Below are 27,479 nucleotides of genomic sequence, written 5' to 3'. Positions count from 1 at the left end.
AAAGGAAATGAGTATTTTGTAAACACACCTGTCTTTACCTCCCTCTTTCTTATCATCTCCCTCTTTGTTCTTGCTCTTCTCATGTTCAGACAAACTGTCTGAAACAAGTTTTAAAGCACGTTCAGTGATAGAAACAATTTTCTGAACTGCTTGTAACTCTTCTTCAGTTGGATAAATAGTTGCATGCTTTGTCATTACATAACGGTCATCAGATGAGTCAGGGCGACGTAAGGGCTAGAGAGAGGGAAAAGGTTATTTTTCTGAATAAAAGAAAATTATAAATTTTCAATTATATAGTTGCTAGCTTTACAGTAAGAAAGGCAATTAAGCAAATTGTTCACTTAAATTTTTTTCAATAAAATGAAAGCTCAAGCATCTGTCCCTAAAGCAAAACTGTTATGCACACATATATAAATACATGTGTGTATATGTGCACTTATGTTTAAAACCTACAACTATGAAAATGCTTTTAAAAGTTTGTAGTGCTATACTCAAAAACAGAATACCAAATGCTAGTGCTCTACTACTGACGAGTTTTCTCTCCTTGGTAAATGCTTCCTAGTGATCTGAAATTCACCTTGCTTTTAGTAACAGTAATAAATGTACATACAATTGCTCAGACACTGTAATGACAAATGAGAAAGAATAGGTAGCAGAGTTACCTCTAACATTAAAAGCTCTTTCCACTTGAAGAAAAAATAAAGATAATGAAAGTTTCTTACGTATAAAATATTTATCAAAAGTAGGTCTTCACCCAGATTTTAGTAAGTTTGTAAATAAAGAAGAGCAAAGGAAACCTGACCAAGCCTTTATCCTTAAGAATCTTTAAGAGAAGGACTGAAAATATAATCAAGATGAAAACCAATGACATTATTAACTCTAAAAATTTAGCTCATGACACATCATCTAATGTTGAAGGAGGCTTACATTTTCATCCCTTATCTAATTAAGCAAAGCAGATACTCACTGCAGGACCCTGTGGCTGGGGAGGCATGCCTGGTCGGACTCCCAGAAGACCTAGCGGGCCCGGAGGACCATGTGGATAGCCTCCATCAGGCATCCGTCGGCGATCATCCCAGTGGTGCTGTTCTTCCTCCACTCTTCTCCAGTACATGTCTTCTTCATAACGTCTGATGCACAAAGACAAGCAACCCCCTGCAGCTTAACAACTTCCATTGACAACTATAGAAAAACCTATTCTAAAAAAAGTAACCAGCACAGCAATGCCTCAGCAGAAACAGGTGCTTGCACCAGACTGATGCCCTGAGTTTTATCCCTGGAATCCAAAAGAAAGGAGAGAACAGATGTCCTGAAAATTGCCCTTTGACCTCTGTTCATGAACGGTGGCACATATGCCTGTAACCATTGTTACACTGGCACATAAACACACAAAATAAAAAAAGTCCACCTAAATCACTTTAGTACTTTTACCCTATTTCCATTATTTAATTTTCATTGAGAAGTAAACTAAGTAAAAACGAGAGACAACAATGAGAAAAGGAGAAAATTTCACACCTCAAGAACAAAGTGTAGCCGGGCGGTGGTGGCGCACGCCTTTAATCCCAGCACTTGGGAGGCAGAGGCAGGTGGATTTCTGAGTTCAAGGCCAGCCTGGTCTACAGAGTGAGTCCCAGGACAGCCAGGACTACATAGAGAAACCCTGTCAAAAAAAACCAAAAAAAAAAAAAAAAAAGAACAAAGTGTAACAGAAAACATTATTTAAGGTAATGACTGTAAAATCAAATACCTACAATTGAGGATGCCCAACTGATGATGTATATGCAAGAACCAGTTCATACACAGTACGTTCAGGCATTTATTTCATGTCCTCAAAGAAATGAACTCACTTCTTGCATATTTTTCTTTTTGTCTTTAAAAACAATTTTAGTGTGTACATGTCCATGTTTGTGAGCATGACGGGGTGTGTGCCTATACCACAGTATCCACATGCAGGTCAGGAGGACGACCTTCAGTATTGGTCCCCTTCCCATTTTGAGACATCATACTGTGTTTTTGTTGTGTGTGTCTGTGTGTTTTGCTGTGCCACATGCCAGGTTAGCTTGCCCATAGGTTCCCGAGGATTCTCCAGTCTCTACCTCCCACTACAAACATGGGATTAAAGATATGAACCATCAGGTCCAGCTTTACACATGTTCTGGGGATTCAATTTGTATAATAAGTACTTTATCAAAACCCCATCTTCTGATTTCTTTTTTAAACAGTAAAGTTCTCCACTTATGATATAGGCAGTATAAAATATTTTCTCTGCTACAAAGACTTTGTGGTAAATGGAATTGTGGTTGCAACCAACAGTTTCATTGTTAGGGAAATACAAGGGCAATGGCAAATTATAACAAAAGTAGAAAATATATCTTTGGCTAGAGATGTCTGTGACTCAGGTCCTAAAAAGTGTTGCCAAAAGGAATAAAGGCTGTATTGCTAAAGACATCCAATAGTGAAACCTCATTGCTATTGGTTAAGTAAAAATCACTCTGTATATTAAATAAAATACTTAAGAGTGCTAGCTTTGGCAGCACATATACTAAAATTAGAAAAATAGAGAAGATTAGCACAGCCCTTGAGCAAGATGACAGGCAAACTTATGAAGCATTCCATAGAAAACAACACTTAGAGTTCAGTAGTTGGATATCTAGCACATAGCCTTTCCTGCCTTGATTCTTTTTTTTTTTTTTAAATATAATAACTGAGTTGAGTGGGCTTTTTTTAAATTTATTTATTTATTTTATGTATATGAATACACTGTAGCTGTCTTCAGACACACCAGAAGAGGGCATCAGATCTCATTACAGATGGTTGTGAGCCATCATGTGGTTGCTGGGAATTGAACTCAGGACTTCTGGAAGAGCAGTCAGTGGTGCTCTTAACCGCTGAGCCATCTCTCCAGCCCCCTCCTGCCTTGATTCTAATTTTTACTTTTAATTTCAATAGCTATCTCAAAGGAATCCATGTAGCAATAAGACCATCTTAATAAATCTGTTTAAAATAATAATAAAAAAAGGTGTGTATTTATTGATTGCTACTGTAAAAATGACCAATATTTCAGGTAGGGAATAAACTGTATATTTTAATTTTAGGTCATCTGAGGACCAGTAGAATACTTCTATGTTACTTGGGCCTTTAGAAATAGAAACATAAGAATCAAAAAACAGCTCAAAAGATCTAGAAAATCACATTTAGTTCAGTGTTACCGATAAAAAATGTTTACATAAGGGCAGGAATTTTATTATCTATAAACTCATGCTCAGCATTTGAAAACATTTCCAAGTACCAAGTAGGTACTTAAGATAATCACTTGATATATGAATAAAAGAAACTTAACTGCATGATCTAGTCATAGAATTTCTAATATATTACAAAAGCACAAATTGAAAAAAATGTATTTTTTACTATACATAAAAATGATCTTACCTATCACTGAAACCTAAAGATAGCATATAATAAAAATATACATAGTAGCTTTATAATAAAATGCTCTAGAAGATTTTAAGTTCTAAGCCAGCTTGGGTCATGCATTGAGAGTCTATCTCAAAAGCCATGAAGAGATTAAAAAAAAAAAAAAACCATACAGTCTTTGTAAACATACACATACATCAATACACATAATAAAAAATCTTTAAAAAAAAAATCCAAAAACATTGTAGGTGTATATACCTGAAATACCAGTGTTGGGAGGGGTGTTTGTGAAGACAGAATAACAAGGCCTTGCTGGCCACCAAGTTTAGTTCTTGGTTGTGAGAGATCTGTCTCAAGGAAATAAGTCAGAGAGTGATGGCCTCTGACTGTGTGTGCATAAATGTACACACTGTATCTACATCTATCTACACAGCACACACTCTCACTCTTTCTCCCCAGCTCAGAAACACTGAAACTCAAAGAAGCCAGATAAAAAAAACCACTGTATATATGATTTAATCATTTAAAACTGATTTAATTTCTAAAATCTATAGAATTTAGAAAGAAGGCTCCATAGTGCTGAGACTCGACAGGAAACATGGAAGACATTGGGAGTGGTTGTTAATGGGATTATAATTTTTTTTTAAGGAGTGATGAAATATCTCAAAACTGATGGTGGCAACTGCTTTACAACTTGGTGTATTTACCAATATCTTGTAATTCAATTACTCAGTTTAAAAGAGTTTTTGCTGGTTCTAGTCTTCAAAGTATGACCTTTCTTCAGATATTACATGTGTTTGTCTGTGTTAGGAATATGTGCACATTTGAGTTCAGGATCCAGAACAGGGCACTAAATTCCCTGGAGCCGGCATTACAGGCATTTGTCAGTCACCTGATGTGTTGGAAACCAAACTTAATTGATAATAGTGGCATGTGCTCTTAAACCCTGAGCCGCCGGTATAATCCCAATTTCTTCACATACTTAATATATCAATAACTCTTATCACTTTTTTCACGGAGACGGAGTCCTGTTATAGCCCTGAACTCACATTACTTTGTTGGGATTAAAAGTGTGAGCTACCGCCACAAAATCCTTACTACCAGGACAACAATCAAATATACTTAGCATTCTAATATCTATCTTTCTTGATTTATATCTTAGTGAACATTGAAAGCACACAAAGTAAATAAATCTGAATATAGAAACCATATTCACAGAATAAGGTATTAAAAAAAAAAAGGGGGTGGATGGGTGATTCGGGGGGAGAAGAGCCACTTACTGTAGAGCTACAAGTTAAAAATAAAAACCTACCTTATCTCCATCCGCCAGCGTTCCTCCTCCTCTCGTCTCCGCCAGTATTCCTCCTTCTGCATTTGCTTTCTCATTTTCTCTTCTTGAATTTTTCTTGCACGAATACTGGGCTTCACTTCTACTTGCAAATCTGGATTTACTTTTTTCTGTTAACACCGATAATACATTTTTAAAAAGGAGCAGGTGCCTTCAACAAACAATTCATTAAAAACAACTTACTTCTGTGTTTATATTGTCTGTGCATGTGTAGCATGTGTGGAGCTCAGAAGATAACTTGGATAAGTAAGTTTTCTCCTTTCACCATGGATCCCAGGGATCACTTTCAGGTTATCAGAAAGGTTCCAAGCGCCTTTACCTGCCTCAAACCATTTTTAACCACAGTTTTACAGTCTCTCAACAGAGGCTTATATTTATAAATTTCATGTCGTAGATATGTGTTGGTTTCTTGTTTTTATTTGTGAGACAAGGTCTCATGTAACCCATGCTGGCTTCAAAGTAGATTTGTAAATGATGGTGATCTTAAACTGTTCTGTCTCCCTCTACCCAAAGTGAAATGATGAGATTATAGACACTGTCTATCAAGCTCAGTATTTGCAGTGCTAGGGACGCAACCCAGGGCCCTGAGCATGCCAGCTTACTTAGCAGTCTACAGACTGAGGTATATACTCAGTCGTATGTGTCTGTGTGAGAGAGACTGAGAGAGACAGAGAGAGACTAAAAATTTCCTAGAGAGAGAGAAGTTGGCTTTGAACTTTGAGTACAACCTTAGAATTAGGTTGAATCAGAAAAAATATTTGTTATAGGCTTAATTATTCATGCTCAAGAACATATAAAAACTATGTCACTTAATGCTGACTTTAACAGGAAACTATGAAATCCTTGGAGGACTTTTCATTTTGCTTGTGATGATTATTAGTGTATGCCTTAAAGGATTTATTACTTAATCCAGCTGGAGCCAGATATGAGTGATTCCAGTTATATGAATGACATATTCCCATCCTGTGTTTAAAAGAAAAATCACACACCCATTCTACCAGTCCATACTTTAGTAACTTTAACATGCTAATACCTGAATATAGGCAATGAAGAATTCCTAGTATAAAATAAATGAAGAGATTTTCCAGTACTAGCTCCAAATTAATTTCACTGAGAATGTACCACCATAAAGGAGGCAGCTGAAAGCCAGGTAGTGTTTGTGCATGGCTTTAAGCCCAGCACTTGGGAGGCAGAAGCAGGTGGATCTCAAGTTCTTGAACAGCCAATGCTACCTACACAGAAAAATCCTGCCTCACAAAACTAAAGGAGGAGAGACATAGGTGAGGTGATATTTTTTACATCTAACATAAGTCAACTATCATTACACAACGTCTTGACCCAAGCAATATAGTAGTTTTGCCATATTCTACTTTTGCCAGTTACACTACAACCAGAGTCATACTACTATTCTATCAAAGTGAAAGTATCAATAAGACATGCAAATTTAGAATGGGAAAACATACACTAGGTGAGTTGTGGTTAGATACAGAGACTGTGCTATTTGTTTTATAAAAGGACAACTCAACGGCTGAAGAGACAGCTGGATCAGAGGCTAAGAGTATTGGCTGTTCTTCCAGAAAAACCTTGATTTGATTCTCAGTACTCTAACTGATTCCCAGTCTGTAACTCCAGTTCCAGGAAACCAAATGCTTTCTTCTGACCTTTTTGGGCAACAGGCAAACATCAGAAACACAGCTATGCATGCACGAAGAACACCCGTATACATAAAATAATAAAAATGTATGTTAAAAACTTAAAGGACAATAGTTAGCATTTACTTACTTTATACTGAAGTCTATGTCTTCGTCCTTTTAGGTGCATCTCTTTAGCATTGGGATCATTAAAGCTGCATTCACATAATTTACAATGGAAGCGAATGACTTTTCCTTCATCGTTCCGTACCTTGGTGTGGAAAAATAGAACCTTTGATCCATTTGAAAGTAATCTTTGAAACACTGTCTCAGTACTGTAACCTTGGCTGGCCTATGTAGACCAGTCTGGCCTTGAACTGACATAGATCTACTATCTCTGCTTCTTAACTGCCCAGACCTAATTTTTCTAAAAAGGACAGAAACTGAGACTGCTTTTACTTCAATATCTGTCTGAAAGTATTTGGATTTCTTTATGAAGCATTTCTATTAATTCTTTGGCCATTTCATACACGTATACAATATATTCTGGTCATATCCCATCTACCATTCATTCTCATCTATGCCAACTCTTCTCCCCCAAATAAGCTGCTTTGATAATTTCATGTCTTTTTGTTTTGTGATCTACCGGATTAAAATGGGCTACCTGCATGAGCAGATTTATGGATTTATCTACAGGAGGATGGGCAATGTGTCAGTGTCTACATCACTGAAGATAATGACTTCTCATTCCTTCTTAGCAGTCAACAAACATCAACAGATCTACAAGGAGTAGTCTGGCTCCATGAGGCCCTGCACCATCCATGACTGAATGTTTACTGGTTCCATTGTAAGCTGATCCTTAGAGAGTCGACCACGCCTCTCTAATATAGTTAGATGCCTTAAATCCACAAAAGTTACTGACACCTGCTTCTTGGAGATGAGAATGATTTTAAAATGCAACTCTGATATGCAAATTTCTCAAAGTTGAAGACTTTCAAGCACATGAAATCAATCAAGATGCAGGCTTTTTTCCTAACTGCACAATGAAAAAAAACTGATTCAGATGTTACTATTAAGTTTAAATTGTGCTATTAATAAATTAGAATCAAATTGTCTAAATGAATCCAAGTCATTAGAAATAAAGGTGTCTGAGAACACATCTGAAAGGTGACCAGGGCTGAGAGATGGCTCAGCAGTTAAGAACACTGACTGCTTTCCCAGAGGTCTTGAGTTCAATTCCCAGCAACCATATGGTGGCTCACAATTATCTGTAATGGGATCTGACACCCTCTTCTTGTGTGTCTGAAGACAGCTACAGTGTACTCATGTACATAAAATAATTAAAATCTTTAAAAAAAAAAAAGTGACCAAATCTTACCTTTATAAGAGATAGTAATTTACAAATTACTGTGTGCCTTCATAAACAAAAACCTCAATACATAATGTAATCTCTTGATAGACAAATTATGGAACAGTCAGGTACCAAAACCGCTCAATAAATATGCTACTCAATCAATTTTATCTAATCACCACAAGTTTGCTTGGCAAATACCCCAATTTCGTAGACCTACATTAGTCCTTGGAAATGTATACATGCCTTCCAATAGAGTAAAACCAAATTGTAGTGTTATACTACACTACTATATGATCCTTCTTGTTTGAATTTTGGAGCACTGATTACTCAAATCACTACCTCTTCAACATAATCGTGTCCCACGGGCTGTACATCACTCTGCAAAGCAGCAAGGGAGGCAGGTGTGACTGGCTCTGACACCGAATCTTGCTTTACTTCTGGAATCTGCACAGCAGAGGCAGCAGGAGTATTTTTAACACAGTCATTTCCTTTTAAGTCGTCACTTTTATTTCCTGTTGACTGTAGCTTATTTCCACCTACAAAAGCAAAAAATTATAGTAATTTTATCATAGTATAAATGTATAAGCCCATTAAGATGAAACATAAAAAGCTATCTTTACTACTTCAGGCTAAACTTTATGCAAACTAGGTATTCCATTTTGGTTCTCAACTGAAAAGAACATGAAAAATGATTAAATAGAATCCATGCTTATACTGATGCTGAACTCTCTAAACTGATTAATAATAAATAGTAATTATCTACTCACAGCTCTCCACAGTGGTTTTTTTTTTTTTTCATCTCTGACATGTGCAGAATCAGGCTATAGACAAGCCTAATCTGATACTCACTTATGTAGGCCAGGTTGGCCTAAAAATTCTGCCAGTTCTCTACCTCCCAAATGCTGGAATTATAGCTGTGTGTCACCATAGTGGAGTTTATGTGGAGGTGGGGATTGAACCCAGGGCTTTTATACATGCTAGGCAAGCATCAATGGAGCTACATATCCAGTCTCTGCTGGCCATAACCAGATGTCAGGCTTTCCTCTCTCCTACCACATGGATAAACAGGAACTGAACATGAATCATCAGGCTTGGTAAGTATCTTTTACCCACTGTGGTCTTTCCAGCTTGGATTTGTTTGTATTCTAAATTGAAAAGTGTGAATAACCTCAAAAACGGAAAAAGAAAACAAAAAACTCATTACAAATCACTGCTTTCACTTTAACCAATGAAATTTAACACTATTCAAGAGAATAACAAACTGTCAATGATCTATTCTTAAACCCCAAGTAGCTACAGAAAGAATAAGACAATTATACAAATGTAGGAAATTGCCAAATAACAACTTTAACAAAACTGTACTAAAAAGTATAAGACAAGGTAACTGTGACTGAGGTGGTCATAATTTAAAGGGAGACACGCGTACTTCTAATATCCTGTGCTAAGTAGGAACTGAATATTTTAAAGAATGAAGCAGACCAGTCACAAGCCTTTACCTCATCTGGTGAGAGACTTCACAAAGGGTGTATGTAGCATTTGAACTGTGCTTTGAGAGAAGACTTGAGAACGAACAGTCAAGATACAAGAGAACAATGTCTACACACAAAGTACAGCATGTATAAAAGAGTGTAACAACACGAAATTAAAGACTGCAGGAAACTGAACAAAGTCATTTAGCATCAGCTACTCCCCAGGTAGAGCTGACATGAAGGTAAGAAGGGAAGTCCAAGTCAGTTATGAAGGCTTCTATGACATAGTCATAAATAGACTTTATCCTACATATAAAGGCTGGCCAACGAAGATTTTTAAAAGAGAAGGCCCACTAACAAGGGCACAGATTATGCTGAAGAGACTAAATACAGGAAAGGTACTGTCTAGATGATAAGAAAATAGCAATAGGGAGGACCCAATTGCAAAGGAGAAGTAATGTTAGTGAAGCTATTCCTTAAACAAAGGGGAAAAATCAGTTAATTTTTATGAGTATTTTGTAGCATTCTTGTAACGGGACACAATAGGAATGGTTATCTACTAGATGATTAGCAAGCAACCAGAATGATTCTCAAACTCAGGTGGGAGTCTGATTTTGCCAGATTTTCATAGTTGCATACACTAGAATGCATTAAATTCTCTAGGAACGCTGCTGCACACAGAGATGAGACACAGAACCCTAATTTTAGGAATTTGCCATTTAACAAAAACACAGGTAGAGAATCAGTAAGACCACCCCCCCCCCCCAAAAAAAAAGGGAAAAGAAAAGGATGGATGATGGACCCATATGCTAGAAACTAAGATTCACTTTAGGTTTAAGGTATAGCAGTTAATTATGTCACGTGTAAATTAAGGCAGTCAATAGGATGAAAACAAAACTGACCAGTGGATCTGGCAGGGGCTAGGATTTGTTTTTTGTTTTTTAGTCATGTTTCTGAAACTTTTTTTTTTTTCATATTAGCTTATGCTGGCCTGGAACCAAAAGCAGGCTGGTCTCAAACTTTCTGCAATCCTTCTGATTCAGCCTCCCAAGTATTGATACTATAGGTATGAGATAGGCTTGGCTCTAAGTAATTAGGTATCTGGTGAGTCCTGCAATAGGTTTCAGAAAAGGGTAGCTGTGTATTTATTGTTTAGGAAGTACAGAAGCGGAGAGAACAGAGGCTGCTTAGTAGTAAAGTGTTTGCCTGGCATATATAAGGCTTTGGGTTCAACAGCCAGCAACACAATGGAGAAGAAAAACCACTCTGACAGGAGGAACACAAAGAATCAATATTTAGTACTTGCCAACAAAGTTTATTTTGGGTGTAGATGTTTTCTTGGCAGCCATATTGGTAGGTACCGCTGACACTTTAGTGTTGGATGGACTATTTAGAGACGAGTTTCCTGTAGCTGAAAGACCTTTCACTGAAGAAGTTGCAATTGATGACGTGTTCAGAGTACAATTGCTTGCTCCAATACTTGAAGGAGAGGCAGTTGGTTTTGAAGCAGATACAGCTGTTGAAGAAGTAGCTTGGCTAACAACATTTGGTTCCGTTGAAGGAATAGGTTTACCAAGTTTTGTGTGTAATTTAACCACCTACAAAACAAAAAGCACACCTGTCAGGAAACTCAAATGTGTTGATTTATAAAAAGTTTGTCTGAGTAAGACTATAAAATGAAAGTCAAAACTTAATTTTCTTTGCTATGTTTTTTCAGTTATAGACAAAACTCATTTTTAACATCTGTGTTTATTGATGAAAGGACTGTCTATAAGCAAATCAGTCTGTAGTTAATCAAGACAAATGAATTAATCCCAAATTGTAAAGCAAGTAGTTTCACTCAATTTAAAGGTCTCTGGTGTTTCTCTTTTAAGCAATGACTATTTGATGTTACCTTGATGTATGTTAACATTTAAGCAAGGTTCGTAATACACTCAAAGGTTTCAAAAATGGAAGTCAACTTTTTCAAACCCCTGTTGAAAAGTGAAAGTCAGTAGAGTAGACATAAGGCTGTGTGTGGGTGGGAGGGGGGACCAAAACACCTACTTTCTGATGCTTAGCACCACGAATGTGGGCAGCATATGCATCTGCTCCTGTACAAGACACATCACAGAGCTCGCAACGTAGCTGATTTTGTGTCCCACGAGTTGAGTTGTTGCTGCTGCTGGTATTTTGAGAGGCTTTCAATGCGGCTTCCTTTTTTTTATGTTTCTGTCCTTCTAAGTGCTCTTTATAAGTCTGTTTTGAACAAAAAGTACAAATTTTCTTTCTATAACATTCTATTCAATTTTCAGACCTCTAACACTCATTTAAAAATGGGATTATAAGCTGACTGGCACATGCCTTTAATCTTAGTACTCAGGAGGCAGAACAGAACTGCATAGAGTCTGAGGACAGCCTGGTCTACATGGTGAGTTCCAGGCCAGCTAGTTACATGGTGAGACCCTGACACACACACAAAAAAAAAAAAACCCAAAAAACAAACAGATGACCAAAAGAAAAGAAAGATTCCGATAAATGTGTGGTGCAGACCTGTAATATAAGTGTGCTCAGTAGGCTCAGTAAGCTGAGGAAGAGAATCACTGAATTTAAGGTTGCCCAGGCTTTGTAATAATATTCTGTCTCAAAATAAGATAAAATAAAATAAAATAAAATGGGAGAGAAATGAGGAAAGCATGATGAGAACTGCTATTTTCAAAGCATTTAAGAACAGAAGAAATTCTGTATGATGATCTGTAATTCTCTGCAGTTTATTTAACAATACTTTGCTATTTGGTGTCAAAGACTGGATTCAGGGACTTAGGTAGCCCCACATGTATTCTACTACTGAACTACATCTCCAACCTTCTAAGAACACAGTTATTCACTATTCTATGTAGGGCACACATGTGTGAGTGGGTGTGTGTGCTGAAGAGTAAACAAGGCAAGAACAACCTAGGCTTCTGTTTGAGAGGTTAGCTCAGCCTTTTTGTAGGCAAGGTTTTCCTGAGGCCATTCAGGGAGTGCTTGGGCTCTGACTATCTCTGTTTTCTGAGTAAACACTAGTATTCTAGGCTCAGGCAACATTGTTTAAACATGACTTCTGGGAATCAAACTTGTAGAAGTATGTTTGCAAAACACTATTAATTGAGCTGTTTTATTTTTAACCCAATAGCTTTGAATTACAAAAGTACTTTCATGAACAGTTAAGACTATAAGATAAACTACTTGTAGTTCCAAGAACTTCTATTTTTTATTGTTTGTGACTAAAACTGGGCAGAAAATAGTAACACAAAAGTCTGATTATAGAACTAATTAATCTGAAGGGGAAACTGTACCTATTAGAAAGGAAAAAAAACTACTGCATGATAGTTCTTTATAAAAAATTATATTTATAAAATTTAATTTTGAAAATCTGAATGCATTTTAATATTTAATCTAGTTAAATATATTGCTTAAGAATAAATATGAGCACATTTAATACTAAATAGGTGCCAACAATTCTAAAAATACCAAAAATCAAAAATATTGCAGAATTATGTATTAAAAACAAAATTAATCCAATAAATTAAAAAGTATACATAAAAGTCAGGCATACTGGCATTCGCCTTCGATTCCAGCACCTGGGAGGAGAAGCAGCCAGATCTGTGAGTTTGAGGCTAGCCTGGTCTACACAGTGATTTGGGGGTAGAAAGGGAAGACAGACCAAGCACTACATAGTGAGATCCGTGTCTGTCTCAAAAACAAAAACAAAACAAACAAAAAAAGGGCATATACTGGTAGACTAGAGCTGGAAAAACAGAAATATGTGAAGAGTCAAATTTGATGTACTCTCCCCAAATATGCCAAGCTGCTGAAGTCTTTGAAAGCACATAAAAAACATTCATGCCTGATACTTTCAGAGGGGAGAGGCATCCCATGTAACTGTAGTTAAGTGAGTCAGCACATAGTGCTGGAAACCCAACCCAGGTCCTTTGCAAGATCAAGTGCTCTTAACCACTGAGCCATCCCTCTAGCCAATGCTTATGTAAAGTTTTATATAAAAACATTTTTTAAGAGGAAGGGTTCTTGTTTTGCAGTCCAGGCTGACCTTGTGAAATCTTCCTACTTCTGCTGTACAAGTTGTTGGGATTACAAGTGCATACCCTCATACTTGACAAAATAGGACTCTCACAGTCAAAACAGGTCAAGTTTAGAAAGGGATGAATTCATTAACAGACTCATGCTTAAAATCACACATTTTAAGGTATAGCTGGTAGAACCATGACAACAAAAAATAATAAAGGAAGGACTCACATTTATCACAGGTTGATCTTTTTTTTTTTTAGGTGAGCAGAGGAAAACAGGGACTCTCACCAAAGCTGGCCTAAAACTGACTATATAGCCAGGACAACAAAGAACATGTCTACCTCTCAGTACTGGGATTAGAAGGCGTGCAGCAACTACCATGTCTGAGTCTGTAGTTGTGGGGCTGAGTCTATTCTGGTTCAGTAGAGGCAAAGCACTTTACTAACTGAGTTGTATCCCCAGCACTGCAGCTCATAAATCTTCCTTATACTTTTCTCATTTCCAATGTTCTCAGTCCCCTTGTGGAGAAAGTTATAGAAGTTACAGTCTATAAAACATGTACAAAATAGACTCATTACAAGAAATATAATCAAAATTATAGGTTAATTGGAATTTTAAAAATCCCTTAAAGTTTTATATAAGAAGCAAAGGAGGTACCCTAGAAAGGGTGGAAGGCTCAATTTTCTTATTTTTCAAACACTTATAGCCACTTTTACAGTTTCCCTGATTATTACTTTTGTGTTTCAACACAAACAACTTTCAAAGAAATGTTTAGTGAAATACAGCCATCTCTCAGTGTCTGCGGGAAATTGTTGACCAAAATCTAAGCATACTCAAGTTCTTTAAATAGCAAAATTATTTACACATAATCTCTTTCACCTACATACATTAAAATCTATAGATTATAATACCTGTTGTAAATCTTACTGAACAGTTTTACTGTATGGTTTAGAAAGTAATAGGGAAAAAGAATTGTAGGCACTCTACACCGATATAGTTTTCCACATGCATATTTTTGGTCTATGGGTGAATTGCTGAGTGTAGAATACACATATGTGAATGTGCTTTGTAGGCACAGGAGTTAGAACATCAACCCTACTCAATTATGAAAAATAACCACTGAGACTCATGGTAAATACACAATATAAGTACCTGTGGTCCAGCACAGCTGATCTTACAAACATCACAATAATGAATCTGGGGTGGTTTGGGAGGCTGTTTTGGTTTCAGTTGTTTATTTTGGAATGGTGTTTTTTTAGTAAAGGTGGTCCCTGTCCAGGCAGCTGTTGCTGCTGCAGCAGCAGCTGCTGCTGCTGCTTGCTTCTGTTGCTGCTGCTGCTGTTGGTAGTAGGAGGACGCAGCTGAATATACGGCTGCTTCATAACCTGAATAAGATGTACCTTACAAATAAAACGAAACAAAGATTATGTTATATAATTATAAAAGGACACGTTAAATGTCAATTATAAATTTAAATTCAATAAATGCCAAAAGGTATATTTACATGTGCATATTTACAATTATGTATGTATCTTATCTCATGAAATCTTCCCCCCACAAAACATACCAGCCTTCTACACCAAGTCATTTAAATATTTACTTAACACATCAGGTGTTGTAAAGATGTGTAAGAAAAGTGTAAGATTTAGCCCTTCACTTAAAGGATGCTTACTGCTCAACTGGAGGAGCGTGTTTGACAACTGTGTGGTTACAGAACCTACTGATCCTCTCTGAGCACATTTCACAGAACACTGACTTGAAGGATGGAAAGTAGGAAAAATTCAGAAGCACTTCATAAAGTAAGATCTAGGCTGGAGAAATGGCTCAGCCATCAAAGGTTAAGCTTAACAACTTAAAATAAAGTAAGGTTGACAAATCGAGAGATTAACAGATAAGGAGAATAAGATTTTTAAGTCCCAGTGACCAATTTGTGGATTGTACAAATGGTTAAAAAAAACAAGAAATGAGCAAGCAAATTTAGGAGGCAACATAATAAAGTTTAGTTAAAAAGTGGGGGGGGGGGGGGGGGGAGAGCAAGTTACAAGACCATGGAACAAGAATCAGTAGTGTTCTTTCTTCCAAAACATGAAAGTAGCATGGCTATCTGATTTAATATATAGACTCTAATATATTTTAATATATAGATTTACACTGTTGGGAGTCTATACTGAATAAACACATAACACTAACGACTGACATACATAAACACTGATATTCAGTAAAGATCTCTAAGTTTGAAGTTTAGTTTATATATGAGCATTTTTTTTCTAATGTATCTGAGTACACTCTAGCTGCCTTCCTACACACCGGAAGAGGGCATCAGATCCCATTACAGATGGTTGTAAGCCACCATGTGGTTGCTGGGAATTGAACTCAGGACCTCTGGAAGAGCACCCAGTGCTCTTAACCGCTGAGCCATCTCTCCAGCCCCCAATGAGCATGTTTAAAAACTAAAAAGCTTACCAGTTTTTAAAATTTCAGTGCACGGCCTATTCACCATTCAGAGTCCTTTAACTCCTTACACTTATATAATAGGTGGGCAAGAAGTGAAGGACGACCACTACAGCACAAAACTAGCAAGAACTGGGACTGGAAGTCCTGCTCAACACTAGATGGCACAGCTCATCAAACATAGTACAGAGAGTAGAGGGAATTGGGTAGGTGAAGAGAAGGAGTATGAATGTATAGCGTTTTGTTCTCAAAAGCTTATCTATTATAATTGAATGACTTTTGACCTATTGACTCAAATATGTCTACACAAAATGAAAAAAAAAATGAATTGGAAGACGAAAGCTAAGATATATGAGTAACCAGAATCCTAAGGACTGTCTAAACTGACAAAGTTAAAAGAGATAAAGAAATCAGATAACTTTTTTAGAAAAGCCTTTTTAAATTTTTGTCAAATGATCAGATTATAAAATGCTTGTGAAATTTTAAGATAAGAAAATGTGGTAGAAGAAAATATCCCCAAAAAGAAAAAGGCAGATAGATATACCAGTGATAACCACATGATCATATAAGAGAATACTTGGTTTTAAGAAAAATTCTATAGTTCAATGGATGTTATTAGGCAGTCCTATTAATACCATCTTCTACTCATCAAACCAAAACAACAGAAAACTCAAACTAAAACAAAAAAGCATAAATGTTGCTTTTAGTTTAAATTTCCTTATGAAGAACCACAATAAGGCTTATAAGATAGCTCAGAGATTTGCATTTGCTGCTCATGCCTGATGAACTGAAGTCAATCTCTGGAATCAATGGGGGAAGGAGACAACCAACTTCTAAATGCTGTCCTCTGACTTCCACATATGACAAGAGTATACCTGCACATACCTGTGTGCAAGTGTACACACACAGAACCTGAACCATAACTGGCCCCCAAACCTGATGACTAAAATCAATTTAGCTGGTAGGTATGGTGATACATGCAGAGTCTCAGCTACTTGGGAAACTGAGGCAGGATAACATTTGAGCCTTGGAGCTCAGGTCAGCCTGGGCACATGATTAGAAAATAAATGAATATAAAAAGATAAAAAAACAAAACCAGTAAAGTTACTTTTATATTATATTAATTAAAACCATAATTCTGATATAAAATCATCTTTTAAAAATCAATATTGGAACCCGAGGCCTCACAAAAAAAAAAAATAGCAAAAATGAAACTTAGTTGACAACGAACACCTTTGGGGTGAGTGTGTGTTTAAATCTGAAAGTCCACCATATGAAAGGCAATATGCCAGATATAGTAAAGTTTCAGAAGAGATCCAAAAGGCAGATATTACTACCCTTACTCTAACAGACACAAATATATACACTAAAAATATTTATTTTTTAAGTTTACAACCTGGTGGCAAGCATCTTTACTCATTGAGCCATCGTACTGGCTCATCAATTTTATTTTAGATTGACAGTTACTATATAATATTCTAATATATAAAATAGTGTGTTTAAGGGATACAGTGTGGCATTTAACTACAGGCAAAATATCTTCTAATGTTTAATATATGTAGCAGGATGATTATGGTTAATAATAGAGAAAATATTTCAAGATAGTTAGCAAGAGGTATTTGATTATCCGAACACAAAGGAATGATGTTTGAAGGGATAGGTATGCATATTACCCTGCTGGATCATTTTACACAGTACATGTGATAAAATGCTGTGTGCTGGGGGTGGGGGAGATATGTTTATGTCAATGTTAGTGCAAGTGCCTGAGAAGACCAGAAGTGTTGAATTCTTTAGAGCTGGATTATAGGCCTCTATCAATCTGACACCAGTGCTGGGAACCCCATTTGGGTCTTCTCCAAGAGTAATAAACCAATGAGCCATCTCCTAGCCCCCAAGCTGACAACTCCCAGCCGTCCTGTGACATCTACACAGGTACACTGTTTGCCCCTCCCACTAAATATAAAAAATTACAGAACAGCATAAAAACACTAGAAATGCTCCCAACACTCACTTCAAAATACAGTATTATTCAGCGAATAAAATACTATGAAACACTGAAAGTTTCTAAATGACACGCACATTTATAAGAAACTATAAGGATCCCTAAGGAAATGGCTGCTTGCTGAGTCCAGAGAACGAAATCTTAAAAGTAGACACTGAGTAATTTGGGAATGTTAAAAAGACTCAGAAATATCCCATTGACCAAACTCATAAAAATAATACCTCAAAGAGTCTTAAGTCAATGGATTATAACATACTGTATAATAAAAGAAATCTACAGTATTGAAGTGGAAGGGACTCCTTGGAGCAGAATCCTTAAAGAACATGCTAAAAAAATTTCCAACAGCCACCAAAGAAATTACACACACGTACACACACAAATATGACAACCTGCAGCAGGCAGCTGGACAACAGGCCCATAGACTGATTATTTAATTATAAGCACAAAAGTTATCTTATTAATGGAGATATCTGAGAGGCAATCCCTAAACCAGTGATGGTATCATGGATTAGAAATAAAGGCATTATTGTTAAACGCTCCTGATACAATTGACCAGAAAGAACACTCAAAAGTAGTTTTTTGGTTTTTTTTTTTTTTTGGTTTTTGTTTTAAAAGGCTGGCTGAACCTAAAAAAAAAAAAAAAAGAAAGAAAAAAAAAGAAATGAACACATTTCTGATACATGTGCCCTCCCTTTACTCAAATAAACAAATGTTAAAAAAAGAAAGAAAGAAAATATAAATGGGTTTGATGGTGAATACCTATAATCTCAGTCAGCACTTAGACAGGCAGGAAGATCACAGAGAATATAAAGCCTGCTTAAGCTATATTTTGAACTCTATGCTGTTATCAGGAATACTGAGACCACGTCTCAAAACAAACCACTCAGATTGTTGGACGACAATTCAAAAAAAGTGTTTACATTAGGGAGAAATAAACACAGACTCTTTACACGAAAAACTATAATTACTAAGATCATACTGTCTGTTAATCTCACTCATTTTAATTTTAAGCTTTATTATAAAAAATTGTAAGACAAAACAAAATGCCAAATTTAATCAGAAATTGATATATTTGATAGTGCCCATGTTTGACTTCCTATTATTAAAATAGTGGTTCACTATGCACATGCCTGGTCTACAGATCGAGTTCTGGGACAGCCAAAGAAACTTTGTCTTAAAAAACCACAAACAAGTGAAAAACAAAGAAAAGTTGTTATCATTTGAGCTGGGCAGTTGTGGAGTTCATAGCCAAATCTGAAAGTCTGAGTTCAATTCCTGTGGCCCACATGGTAGAAGGGGAGAGTTAACTCCTGCAAGTTGTCTTCTAACCTGCAAGTGCACAGGTACACACGTACACACACACAAGCCAATAAAAAAACGTTTTAAAGTTGTCATTAAAGTATATAAAGTATTCAAGTATAGTCAGGTAATCTGAGAGTTCTTGACACTGTGGCTATGTAAAAAGAATATGGATGAAAAAAAAAATATATATATTGTCATTCATTCTTAGGAAATATTTTCTGAAGAACTCAGTGCAGAGTATCAGATTTCATGATTACATTTTACAAAACATTCAAGAAGGAAGTCATGACTGAAGATAATGCAGACATTTAAAAGAGATCCAATAATATTCTACTCTATTAATCCTGGCTATAATTGTAATTAATCAACCAAATCAGCAGAGAAACTTAACCAGAAGTCCTATTTGAGAAGAAATATCAGTATCTTAAAATATGAAAAGATTTATTCCCTAAATAAGGAAAATCTTGGACCATGTCTTTACTCTTAATAAAAAATGACTCTCTACTTTTTTAATCAGGTCCCCACCATTCACTAATTGAGCCACACTTCTGAAACAAGACCTTTTCCTCATTCCAATCTGTTTCCACATGTTGCCATGATAACACAGCAACCACCACATCAAAGTACACAGGCACTGCACACACACACATACAGTTTCATCTTGAAATACAGTGAGCTGCTCTTCCCAATCATTGCTTTGCCTAGTTCCACTGTGTTCCTCAAGTCAGGGGTAAAAAATTCTGAGGGAAAAAAACCAGGTACCTTTTAAGATTCATGAACTAGGCTTCTGACACTTAGGATACAAGCAAAGCAGCAAAAACATAAGAACTAAAACTGTCTATGCCACCTTAGAGCCTCCAAAGAACATGACAGGGCATTAAAGAATACAGTAATACACATAAAGAAGTACAAAGCACACAAAAACACACATTCACTTTTCATCTCTGCAATATTAACTACCTCAGTCAGAAGTCAAAAGTCATGGTTATTTAAGATAAGTGTGTCCTACCACTGGATGATATTTTTAAAAAATTGCCAATTATTTTCAGGGACTATTTGTGACAATAAATATGAAAAAATAGCTAGAACCAAAAGGAAAAGTATAAATAATCTGCCTACGTGTTGAGTTTTCAAATTCATTATCAGAAAACAAATAATCCTGCAGAAGACATTTACCTTTTCTAACTGAAAGACTAGGTCAGAACACATGACTAGCTTTCAAATTCCCCCAAAAGGCAGAATATTCTGCTAAGAGCTTCTATCACCACCACCACTACCACCATTGCTTATAGTATGGACCTTTTGTTAAATTATGTACAAATATTTATATTAACAACAATCAATTAATTCAGTACCTGCTACTTTAAGTAAAATAATTCCAGAGAAAATCAGGACAGTATCTAATCCATGCTTTGCAATTTGTTTATCCATGTAAACATGGCTTGTCAGTCTTACCAGAATAAGTAACTGCTGTGGTACTGTAAGTAGCACTCTGAGTATAGGATGGTACCACAGTTGCCGCAGCTGCCACTGGCTGTACAGTGGAGGACACAGGATAAATGGAGAAAGTAGTGGTGGCTGGACTTGGTGTGGCTGGTTTTATGGCTGTCACTTGTCGAGCTTGCTGGGCTTGAGTATACTGTGTTGCACCTTGACTATAACCTGCTTTAGGAGCTAAAGCAAGAAAGACATGAGAAGAATAAAAGGGTAAGTACAATGCAGAAAATCACTGTAACCATATACTTAAAAACTAACAACAATAGCTGTCAGAAGTGCTGGCATTTTTTTCCTGAGTAATGATATAATTTTAATATAAATACAAATATAAATAAACATGTAAATTCATCTACTCCCTTTCCCCAAATGTTGCTACATTTCTGGCATGAGAGTTCATCAGAATTACAACCAGAACAGCAGTATTATTTATAAAGGACTGTTTTTGTATAACAGGTGAATAGGTGTATACTTAAATCAATCAGTGTACCCAAAATGCTTAATGTCGCAAATAGAACAAAGTGGTAAATTTGCATTTAATTACATTTAGTTAAAATTAAAAGTTTCAGTGTTTAATACTGAAACTTGCTAATGTACTGTCAATTGCATTTTTCAGACTTACTCAGTGAATTGAACTTCAACTCAAAGCTGCTATTTATCAAGTTCTTCAAATAGCTTGAATAGAGCTATTCTTAAATGGCTAGTATTCATGTTTTACTAAACTTGTCTTTGACAACATTCAAAACAAAACATGAAACAATCTTATGAATCAATGATTAATTACTATTAATCACATTAATGATTTCATTTCTGAGAAATGCCCAAATACCAGACAGTAAAACTTATTTGATGCTCAGTTAAGATATTTAAAAGCTTATCTATACCTGATTGAAACAATATAGATTAAAATAGCACTTTACAGAAAAACCCAATATTCAAGAACCAAATGACTACAAAGTCAATGTCCAAACTTAAAATTTGTCAAGATCTTCTGACTCTTACATAACTCAGCACTCTTAAGCAAAAGAGGAGCCTTGGAATAAACATGAAGTCCACTAAAGATTGTTATGTATACAAATAAACAGAAAAGTGATTCTAAAAAGGCCAGCCACTATAACTCACACACAAACATACCTATCCACATATACATTCTCAAACAGGGTCTTATTATTACTAGATTGTCCAGTCTAGCCTCAAACTCATGCCTCCCAATCCAGCTTCCCAAGTGCTAGGATCCTACGTATGTAGATGCTCATCTTCAAAATCATTTTCAATTACTTGTAAGAGATATGCAAAATCTCCAGGGACCCTGAAGAGATGTGGACAACTACTTCATGTAGTAGTAGATTATGTATAAAGAACAGAGATGGAAGGGGACTATTACTTTCTGCCCATGATATTAAAACCAGTTTGACTTTTTTTAAAAACCAAGATTCTAATCCATCTTCAAAATAAGATATTGCTCAATTTTTAGTGAGCCTCAAATCTGCTATGTAGCTGAGGATAGTCTTCAACTCCTGATCCTTTTGCTTTCTCCTACTGAATGCTGGGATTACAGACATGCGCCACCATGTCCAGTTTATTTAGTGTTGTAGATTGAACCTAGGGTATCATGCATACAGGGCAAACACTCTCCCAACCATGCTATATTCCCAGCTCCTCAAAAATGTTTTTGTTTGTTGCTGTTTTGTTCTTAAAACTTTTTTGGTCAACTTCTCAAGTCTATATATATAGCAAGTCCATCCTTTAAAGTTACAAACATGGAGGCTTCTACACAGATAAAAGAACTTTCTGCATTTGAGTTATTATACGCACTGTGTTCAACATTATGGATGTTCAGTGAATGTTGCTGGCTCAATGTTCTAACCATAACAGTGGACTGGGTAAAAGGTTTGTGGGGGCTGTTTAACAAATTGCTTTACAAACTGAGGGAGGGGAACCCATTATCAGTGGTTGATAACAGAACCACCTGTCATTACAGATAAAAATATGAGTCCATAAAAGTACCCATTGATTACTAGGGCTGTCTGCTACAGCAAGAGAGGAGTCTTATGCTGTAAACCACCAGTGGCATACATTTCCATAACAAAGGGGCACCAATTTTTCTCCTAATCATCTCTTTTGGCATTATAGTAGTCAAAAACAAAGAAATAGACAGAACCATTATAAATAGACCCTGCAATTTGTCTTCATTAGATTACCACAAACCATATACTCCCATAATTTATAATAAAACTATTTACGTTCATAAAGCTCACCTGTCTGATAGTAGGTTTCAGCAACAGAAGGCTGAGGCTGGGCAGCAGCAGCTACAGCAGCAGCAGTTGCTGTTGGCTGTTGGTAGTACTGCTTACTATCATAAGCTACAGCAGGGGCTGTGGATCTTACATATGAATATGAGTCCTAAAGAGAAGAAATGAAACAAACAAAAAAAACAAAAAAGCTTGACTTAAGTGGCGGAAAAAAATCCTTACAGTGTAAAAATATAACAAAGAAAAAACAGTTATATAGCCCTAAAGATATAGTTTCAATACAACTAATCAATTATTAATTTCTAAGAAACAGTATTAATAATATAAACTAAATAATACAATCAGGTTTTAATACAAATGTAACTAAGAACTTTTAAAAATAAAATCAGAAGCATTTCAAGCAGTTTGTTTGACTATAATCAGAACTTCAAAACACCCAAAGTACTGACTTGAATAATCTATTTTACTCAAAATCTCACTTTTGCCTTTAAAACTCTGATAAGTTTCAAAAAAGAAAAAATGTAATACATATTTAATTTTTCTTATGTCCATGAGCTTCATTCAAACTACCCTGTCTCTGATGGACAAGTAATGCCCACTTGTATAAACAAAGTATAGTTTCTTTTTTCCTAAAACTTAGGATAAGATGAAAGCATCTAAACTATGATTTATGTAAAACTTTTTAAAAAACGAAACAAGCACATATAAATACATATAAATGTGTATAATAGGGTAACACTAGTAAAGGAGAATTAACATATAAAATCTGCTGCAAAGAAATTTTCTCCATCACTGCAAGTACATTTAGAAGTACTGACTTTGGCCTTTTGTCACACAGAACCCATTAAATGTATATGTTAAGGCTATTGAACTAGACTTTTTTTTTTTACCTGGTAGTTCTGTGTAGTAGCTGGGGGTGGTGGTGGTGGTGCTTCTTGTTGCCTCTGGGTGTAACCATAGTCGGTAGCTGTGTGTGCAGTGGGGTAGCCTCCGTAAGCAGCAGCTGTTGCAGCAGCTGCAACAGCAACTGGAGCAGGCCTGGCAACTGCAACTGTGGCGGCTGCTGGTGCGTAAGCAGCAGTAACTGTGTGAGCAGCTACTGGAGCCTGATGGACAGTGTAGCTAGCAACTGTAGTTGGATGGGAATAGGCTACACCCGAAGCTGGCTGCTGGCTATAGTGTGAAGTAGAAGAATAAATACAATAATTTAATTTTAAAATCAAGCAGTCACCTTAAAATTATTTATCAATTAAAAAAAACACAGAAATATAATGATTTAATTTTAAATCAAAGAATCACCTTAAAACGATCAATTAAAAAGTATATTTTTCAAGTAATATAATTGCTGACTACAGAAGGCAAAGTATTTGAACTCAATACTTTCTAGTCAAAACTGCCATTTGTTACTGTTTTTTAAATTTCCTTAATCACAATATATATTCAAATATATTATACTTCAGATCATGAATCACACTGCAAAGCAATAGTAACAAAGATGAAGCACTAGGAAGGAAAAAACTTGAAGCAAATTAGGAATTTTAAAAAAAGCATCTTTATATATAAAATTCATTATTTTATTCTATACATTAAAAAATTTCAACATGCCGGGCAGTGGTGGCGCATGCCTTTAATCCCAGCACTTGGGAGGCAGAGACAGGCGGATTTCTGAGTTCGAGGCCAGCCTGGTCTACAGAGTGAGTTCCAGGACAGCCAGGACTGCACAGAGAAACCCTGTCTCAAAAAACCAAAAAAAGAAAAAAAAAATTTCAACAAAAAGACCTTATACAACTTATAGTGAAACAGATGATAAGTTTTTCTGCTTACACATAGCATTTCATTACACAAGTTCTTTTAAATTTGAACAGAGGATATTGTAAAGGGCGCTAAGGCAGATGCTTTGCCGTCATCCCACTTAAGCCTCAAAAGGCAAAAGCATTTTCCAAAAACAGCAATCAAATGAATTTTCATCTAAAGTGTTTATAGGAATGTTACTTTGACTTCTAAAATGAGACTCTGTTACATAAAACATAAGTCATGCAGATGTTATCACAAGGTAGCAGCAGGCTTTCGTTTTCATTAAAGATTCTGAGCAACATGCTCATTATGTCACCTGCTAAGGCTGTACTACCAAGGTACACATGCCTTCTCAAAAGCGGGGACACCCAATAGGGGAAACGTTTTGGCTGACAAAAAGATGTAGTATGAACCAACACTTAAAAATAACTGGGGGGTATGAACTGCCGATACAGCACTAATAAATTACAAGTATGTGATTCATGGGTTATAAAGTACACTGTACCCTGTATTAATGTGCATGGCAGCATAGAAAGTGTTAGTATTTGGGGCCACCATATTTAATCTCTATTATGGAAAACACTGATCAACTAAAATTTGACCAAAGGGAATATGAATCTTACAGATAAGGACTTTATTTCATATCAAAATGGAAGAGTCTAGAAAAGGTGATAGCTGCCTTCTAAAAGAAGACACTTACTCCATGCTGCTCCAGAGAACAGAACTAGAACCAACAGATGGAAGTTACAGGGTGCCAGATTTCAGTCCAATATGAAAAAGAAAACAAAAAACAAACAAAAAACAAAAAAACTTAGAGTCCAAAGAAAATCAAATTCTAATTGGATGAAGCTCCCATATTTTAAAATAAAACTAGCCAACACTCCTGCATATATGACAATTACAGAAAAGGAAAGATAAGCTCACATTTTCACAGTGGGAAATCTGTCTAAAACTAACATTTCATTTCTTATGGATATGACATTCTTTTTAATTTTATTCATTTATTTGTTTACTTTGCAGTGTTGGGAATTGAAATTAGAGCTTCACACATGCTAAGTGAAGTCTCTACTATTGAGCTATATTCCAAGCCTCAATTTGATGATAGTCTTTTTTTAAAAAACAAAAACTTGTGTGTTGTGTATGTGGAGGCTTGTCCTGTGCACATGTGGAAGTGAGAAGGATTTTTGTGGAGTTGGTTCTCTTTTACCTGCATGTGGATTCAGGGTCTCTGACTCAGCTCATCTGAAATTTTACCTTCCTGATGGCCCACGATCGGATACTCTTTTGAGGAGAGACTTCTGTAATCTGTGCCCTGACTTCCACATGCATGCTGTGGCTCATGGTGCTGCCTCCTCACCAGAAAAAGTGTGTGAGTGTGTGTGTGTGTGTGTGTGTGTGTGTGTGTGTGTGTGTGAGAGAGAGAGAGAGAGAGAGAGAGAGAGAGAGAGAGAGAAATTAATGTATCTCAGTTGGTACAGTGCCTGCCTATCTAATGTACTATAAATCCAGGCTCAATTATCAGCATCCCATAAAACTGGTGTAGAGATACTACTGCAATCCAAATACTTGAGAACTGAAGGCAGGAATCAGACATTCAAGGTCACTCTTGGTTACATAAGAACTAGCTCCAAAAACTAAAACAAAAACATACCAAGTCTATCAAACCTGTATTAAACATTTAACTAGTAAGATTTGATTACACGCACACACACATACATACACACTACATTGTCTAAAGAGGAAATTGGTTATTTTTAAATTCAGATACAGCCTTGGATTCTCATATAATTACACTTTGGTATCTGTAGGAGGCTGGCTCCAGGTCAAAATAATATGATTAATAATAACAATCCAATAATACTCAATTTCTTGCATAAAGGGCATAGTTCTCAAGAGCTAAGAATGTAGCTCAGTGATGCAGCCTCTTGTCTGGCACATGCAAAGGCCCTTGGTAGAGTCCTTAGCAAAACAAAAACGTACGTTTCTAAAGTGGAATAGCATATGCATAAACATCACATCCTACACTGTAAATCTCATGCTCATATTATTTATATTAATGAAAATGCCATGTAAATAACTATAGTTTAGGAAATAATGGATGACAACAAAAACACCTATAACGCTCATTAGGACAAACACAATCATCCAGTCTTTATTCATAAAGCAGAGCCTCCACATACATAGTCAACTGTACTTATCCACATTTCTTGGCTCCAAACATTGTTATATAGGACAAAACGTAGGTGGGAATGGAGTAGAAACAAGTCAACTAACCAGGTAGGCAACTTGACTTATCCTACCTGACCCTAACCCTTAAGAATGCATGTGACTCAGGGAGGAAAGCCATATGCTTGCTTATGTCTCCTGTCTCAATGAAATTATTCATATTATTTCTGTACTCTTCCAAGTGTCTCAGTCTGAATAATAAATTAAAATCATCTTTCCCAAAAAATGATGCCAGGTAGTAATTATTACATATATATTTCCAGGGCTTCCTAACCCAGTTCAGTTTCACATATCCAGGTCCCTATAACTCATTATCTGGACTGGAACTGGAATTTTTTTGTTGCTGTTTTGAGACAGGCTCCTGCATCCTAGACTGACCCTGAACTGACTATGTAGCTAGGGATGAGCCTGAGTCCCTCAACCCCTCATTATCTTGCTCCAGTCTCTGGTGTGCTTGGGAATCCAAGTCAAGTTTTCCCCACAATACAAGCAGTCGATCAGCTGAGCTACATCACTAGCTCCTGCAACTCTCAAATATAACATGTAGTTCCAACTCCAAGGGTAGCAGAGACAATTTTTGTTCAAATTAAAGATTGTCTATTGCCGCCCCTCCGGAATTCCACTTCCCTTCTGCCCCTGCCTGGTCCACTGGGCTGGAGCAGACACAGAGTCGGTCTGCTCCCGTCCTGTTGAGA

The 27,479-nt window shown here is 36.3% G+C and overlaps 1 protein-coding gene and 1 non-coding gene across 5 annotated transcripts in view; one reads left to right on the top strand and one right to left on the bottom strand.

Moving 5' to 3' along the window:
* Zfr (zinc finger RNA binding protein) overlaps nt 1-27,479 on the bottom strand; it is a 71,456-nt gene that overhangs the window by 23,557 nt on the left and 20,420 nt on the right. For 2 of the 4 annotated variants that reach the window (XM_028767537.1, XM_028767539.1), the window contains exons 3-14: nt 25,259-25,282; nt 23,655-23,937; nt 22,771-22,915; nt 20,474-20,692; nt 14,416-14,663; nt 11,263-11,454; nt 10,523-10,814; nt 8,087-8,283; nt 6,545-6,664; nt 4,727-4,872; nt 968-1,130; nt 29-234 (exon numbers count right to left, since the gene is read on the bottom strand). In XM_028767537.1, coding sequence (XP_028623370.1) covers nt 29-234; nt 968-1,130; nt 4,727-4,872; nt 6,545-6,664; nt 8,087-8,283; nt 10,523-10,814; nt 11,263-11,454; nt 14,416-14,663; nt 20,474-20,692; nt 22,771-22,915; nt 23,655-23,937; nt 25,259-25,282 — 2,235 coding nt within the window. The remainder of the gene's footprint in view (nt 1-28; nt 235-967; nt 1,131-4,726; nt 4,873-6,544; nt 6,665-8,086; nt 8,284-10,522; nt 10,815-11,262; nt 11,455-14,415; nt 14,664-20,473; nt 20,693-22,770; nt 22,916-23,654; nt 23,938-25,258; nt 25,283-27,479) is intronic. The other 2 variants (XR_003711411.1, XM_028767538.1) reach the window with 1 other exon arrangement.
* LOC114621455 lies at nt 2,519-2,622 on the top strand. The gene has a single exon (XR_003711437.1). It is a non-coding gene; the product is annotated as a U6 spliceosomal RNA (small nuclear RNA).

The sequence above is a fragment of the Grammomys surdaster genome, unplaced genomic scaffold (genome assembly GCF_004785775.1).
Source record: "Grammomys surdaster isolate TR1022 unplaced genomic scaffold, NIH_TR_1.0 174, whole genome shotgun sequence".
In the NCBI taxonomy this organism is placed as follows: Eukaryota; Metazoa; Chordata; class Mammalia; order Rodentia; family Muridae; genus Grammomys; species Grammomys surdaster.
Note: the sequence above shows the minus strand (reverse complement) of the source record. Positions and strands in the feature narration are given on the sequence as shown.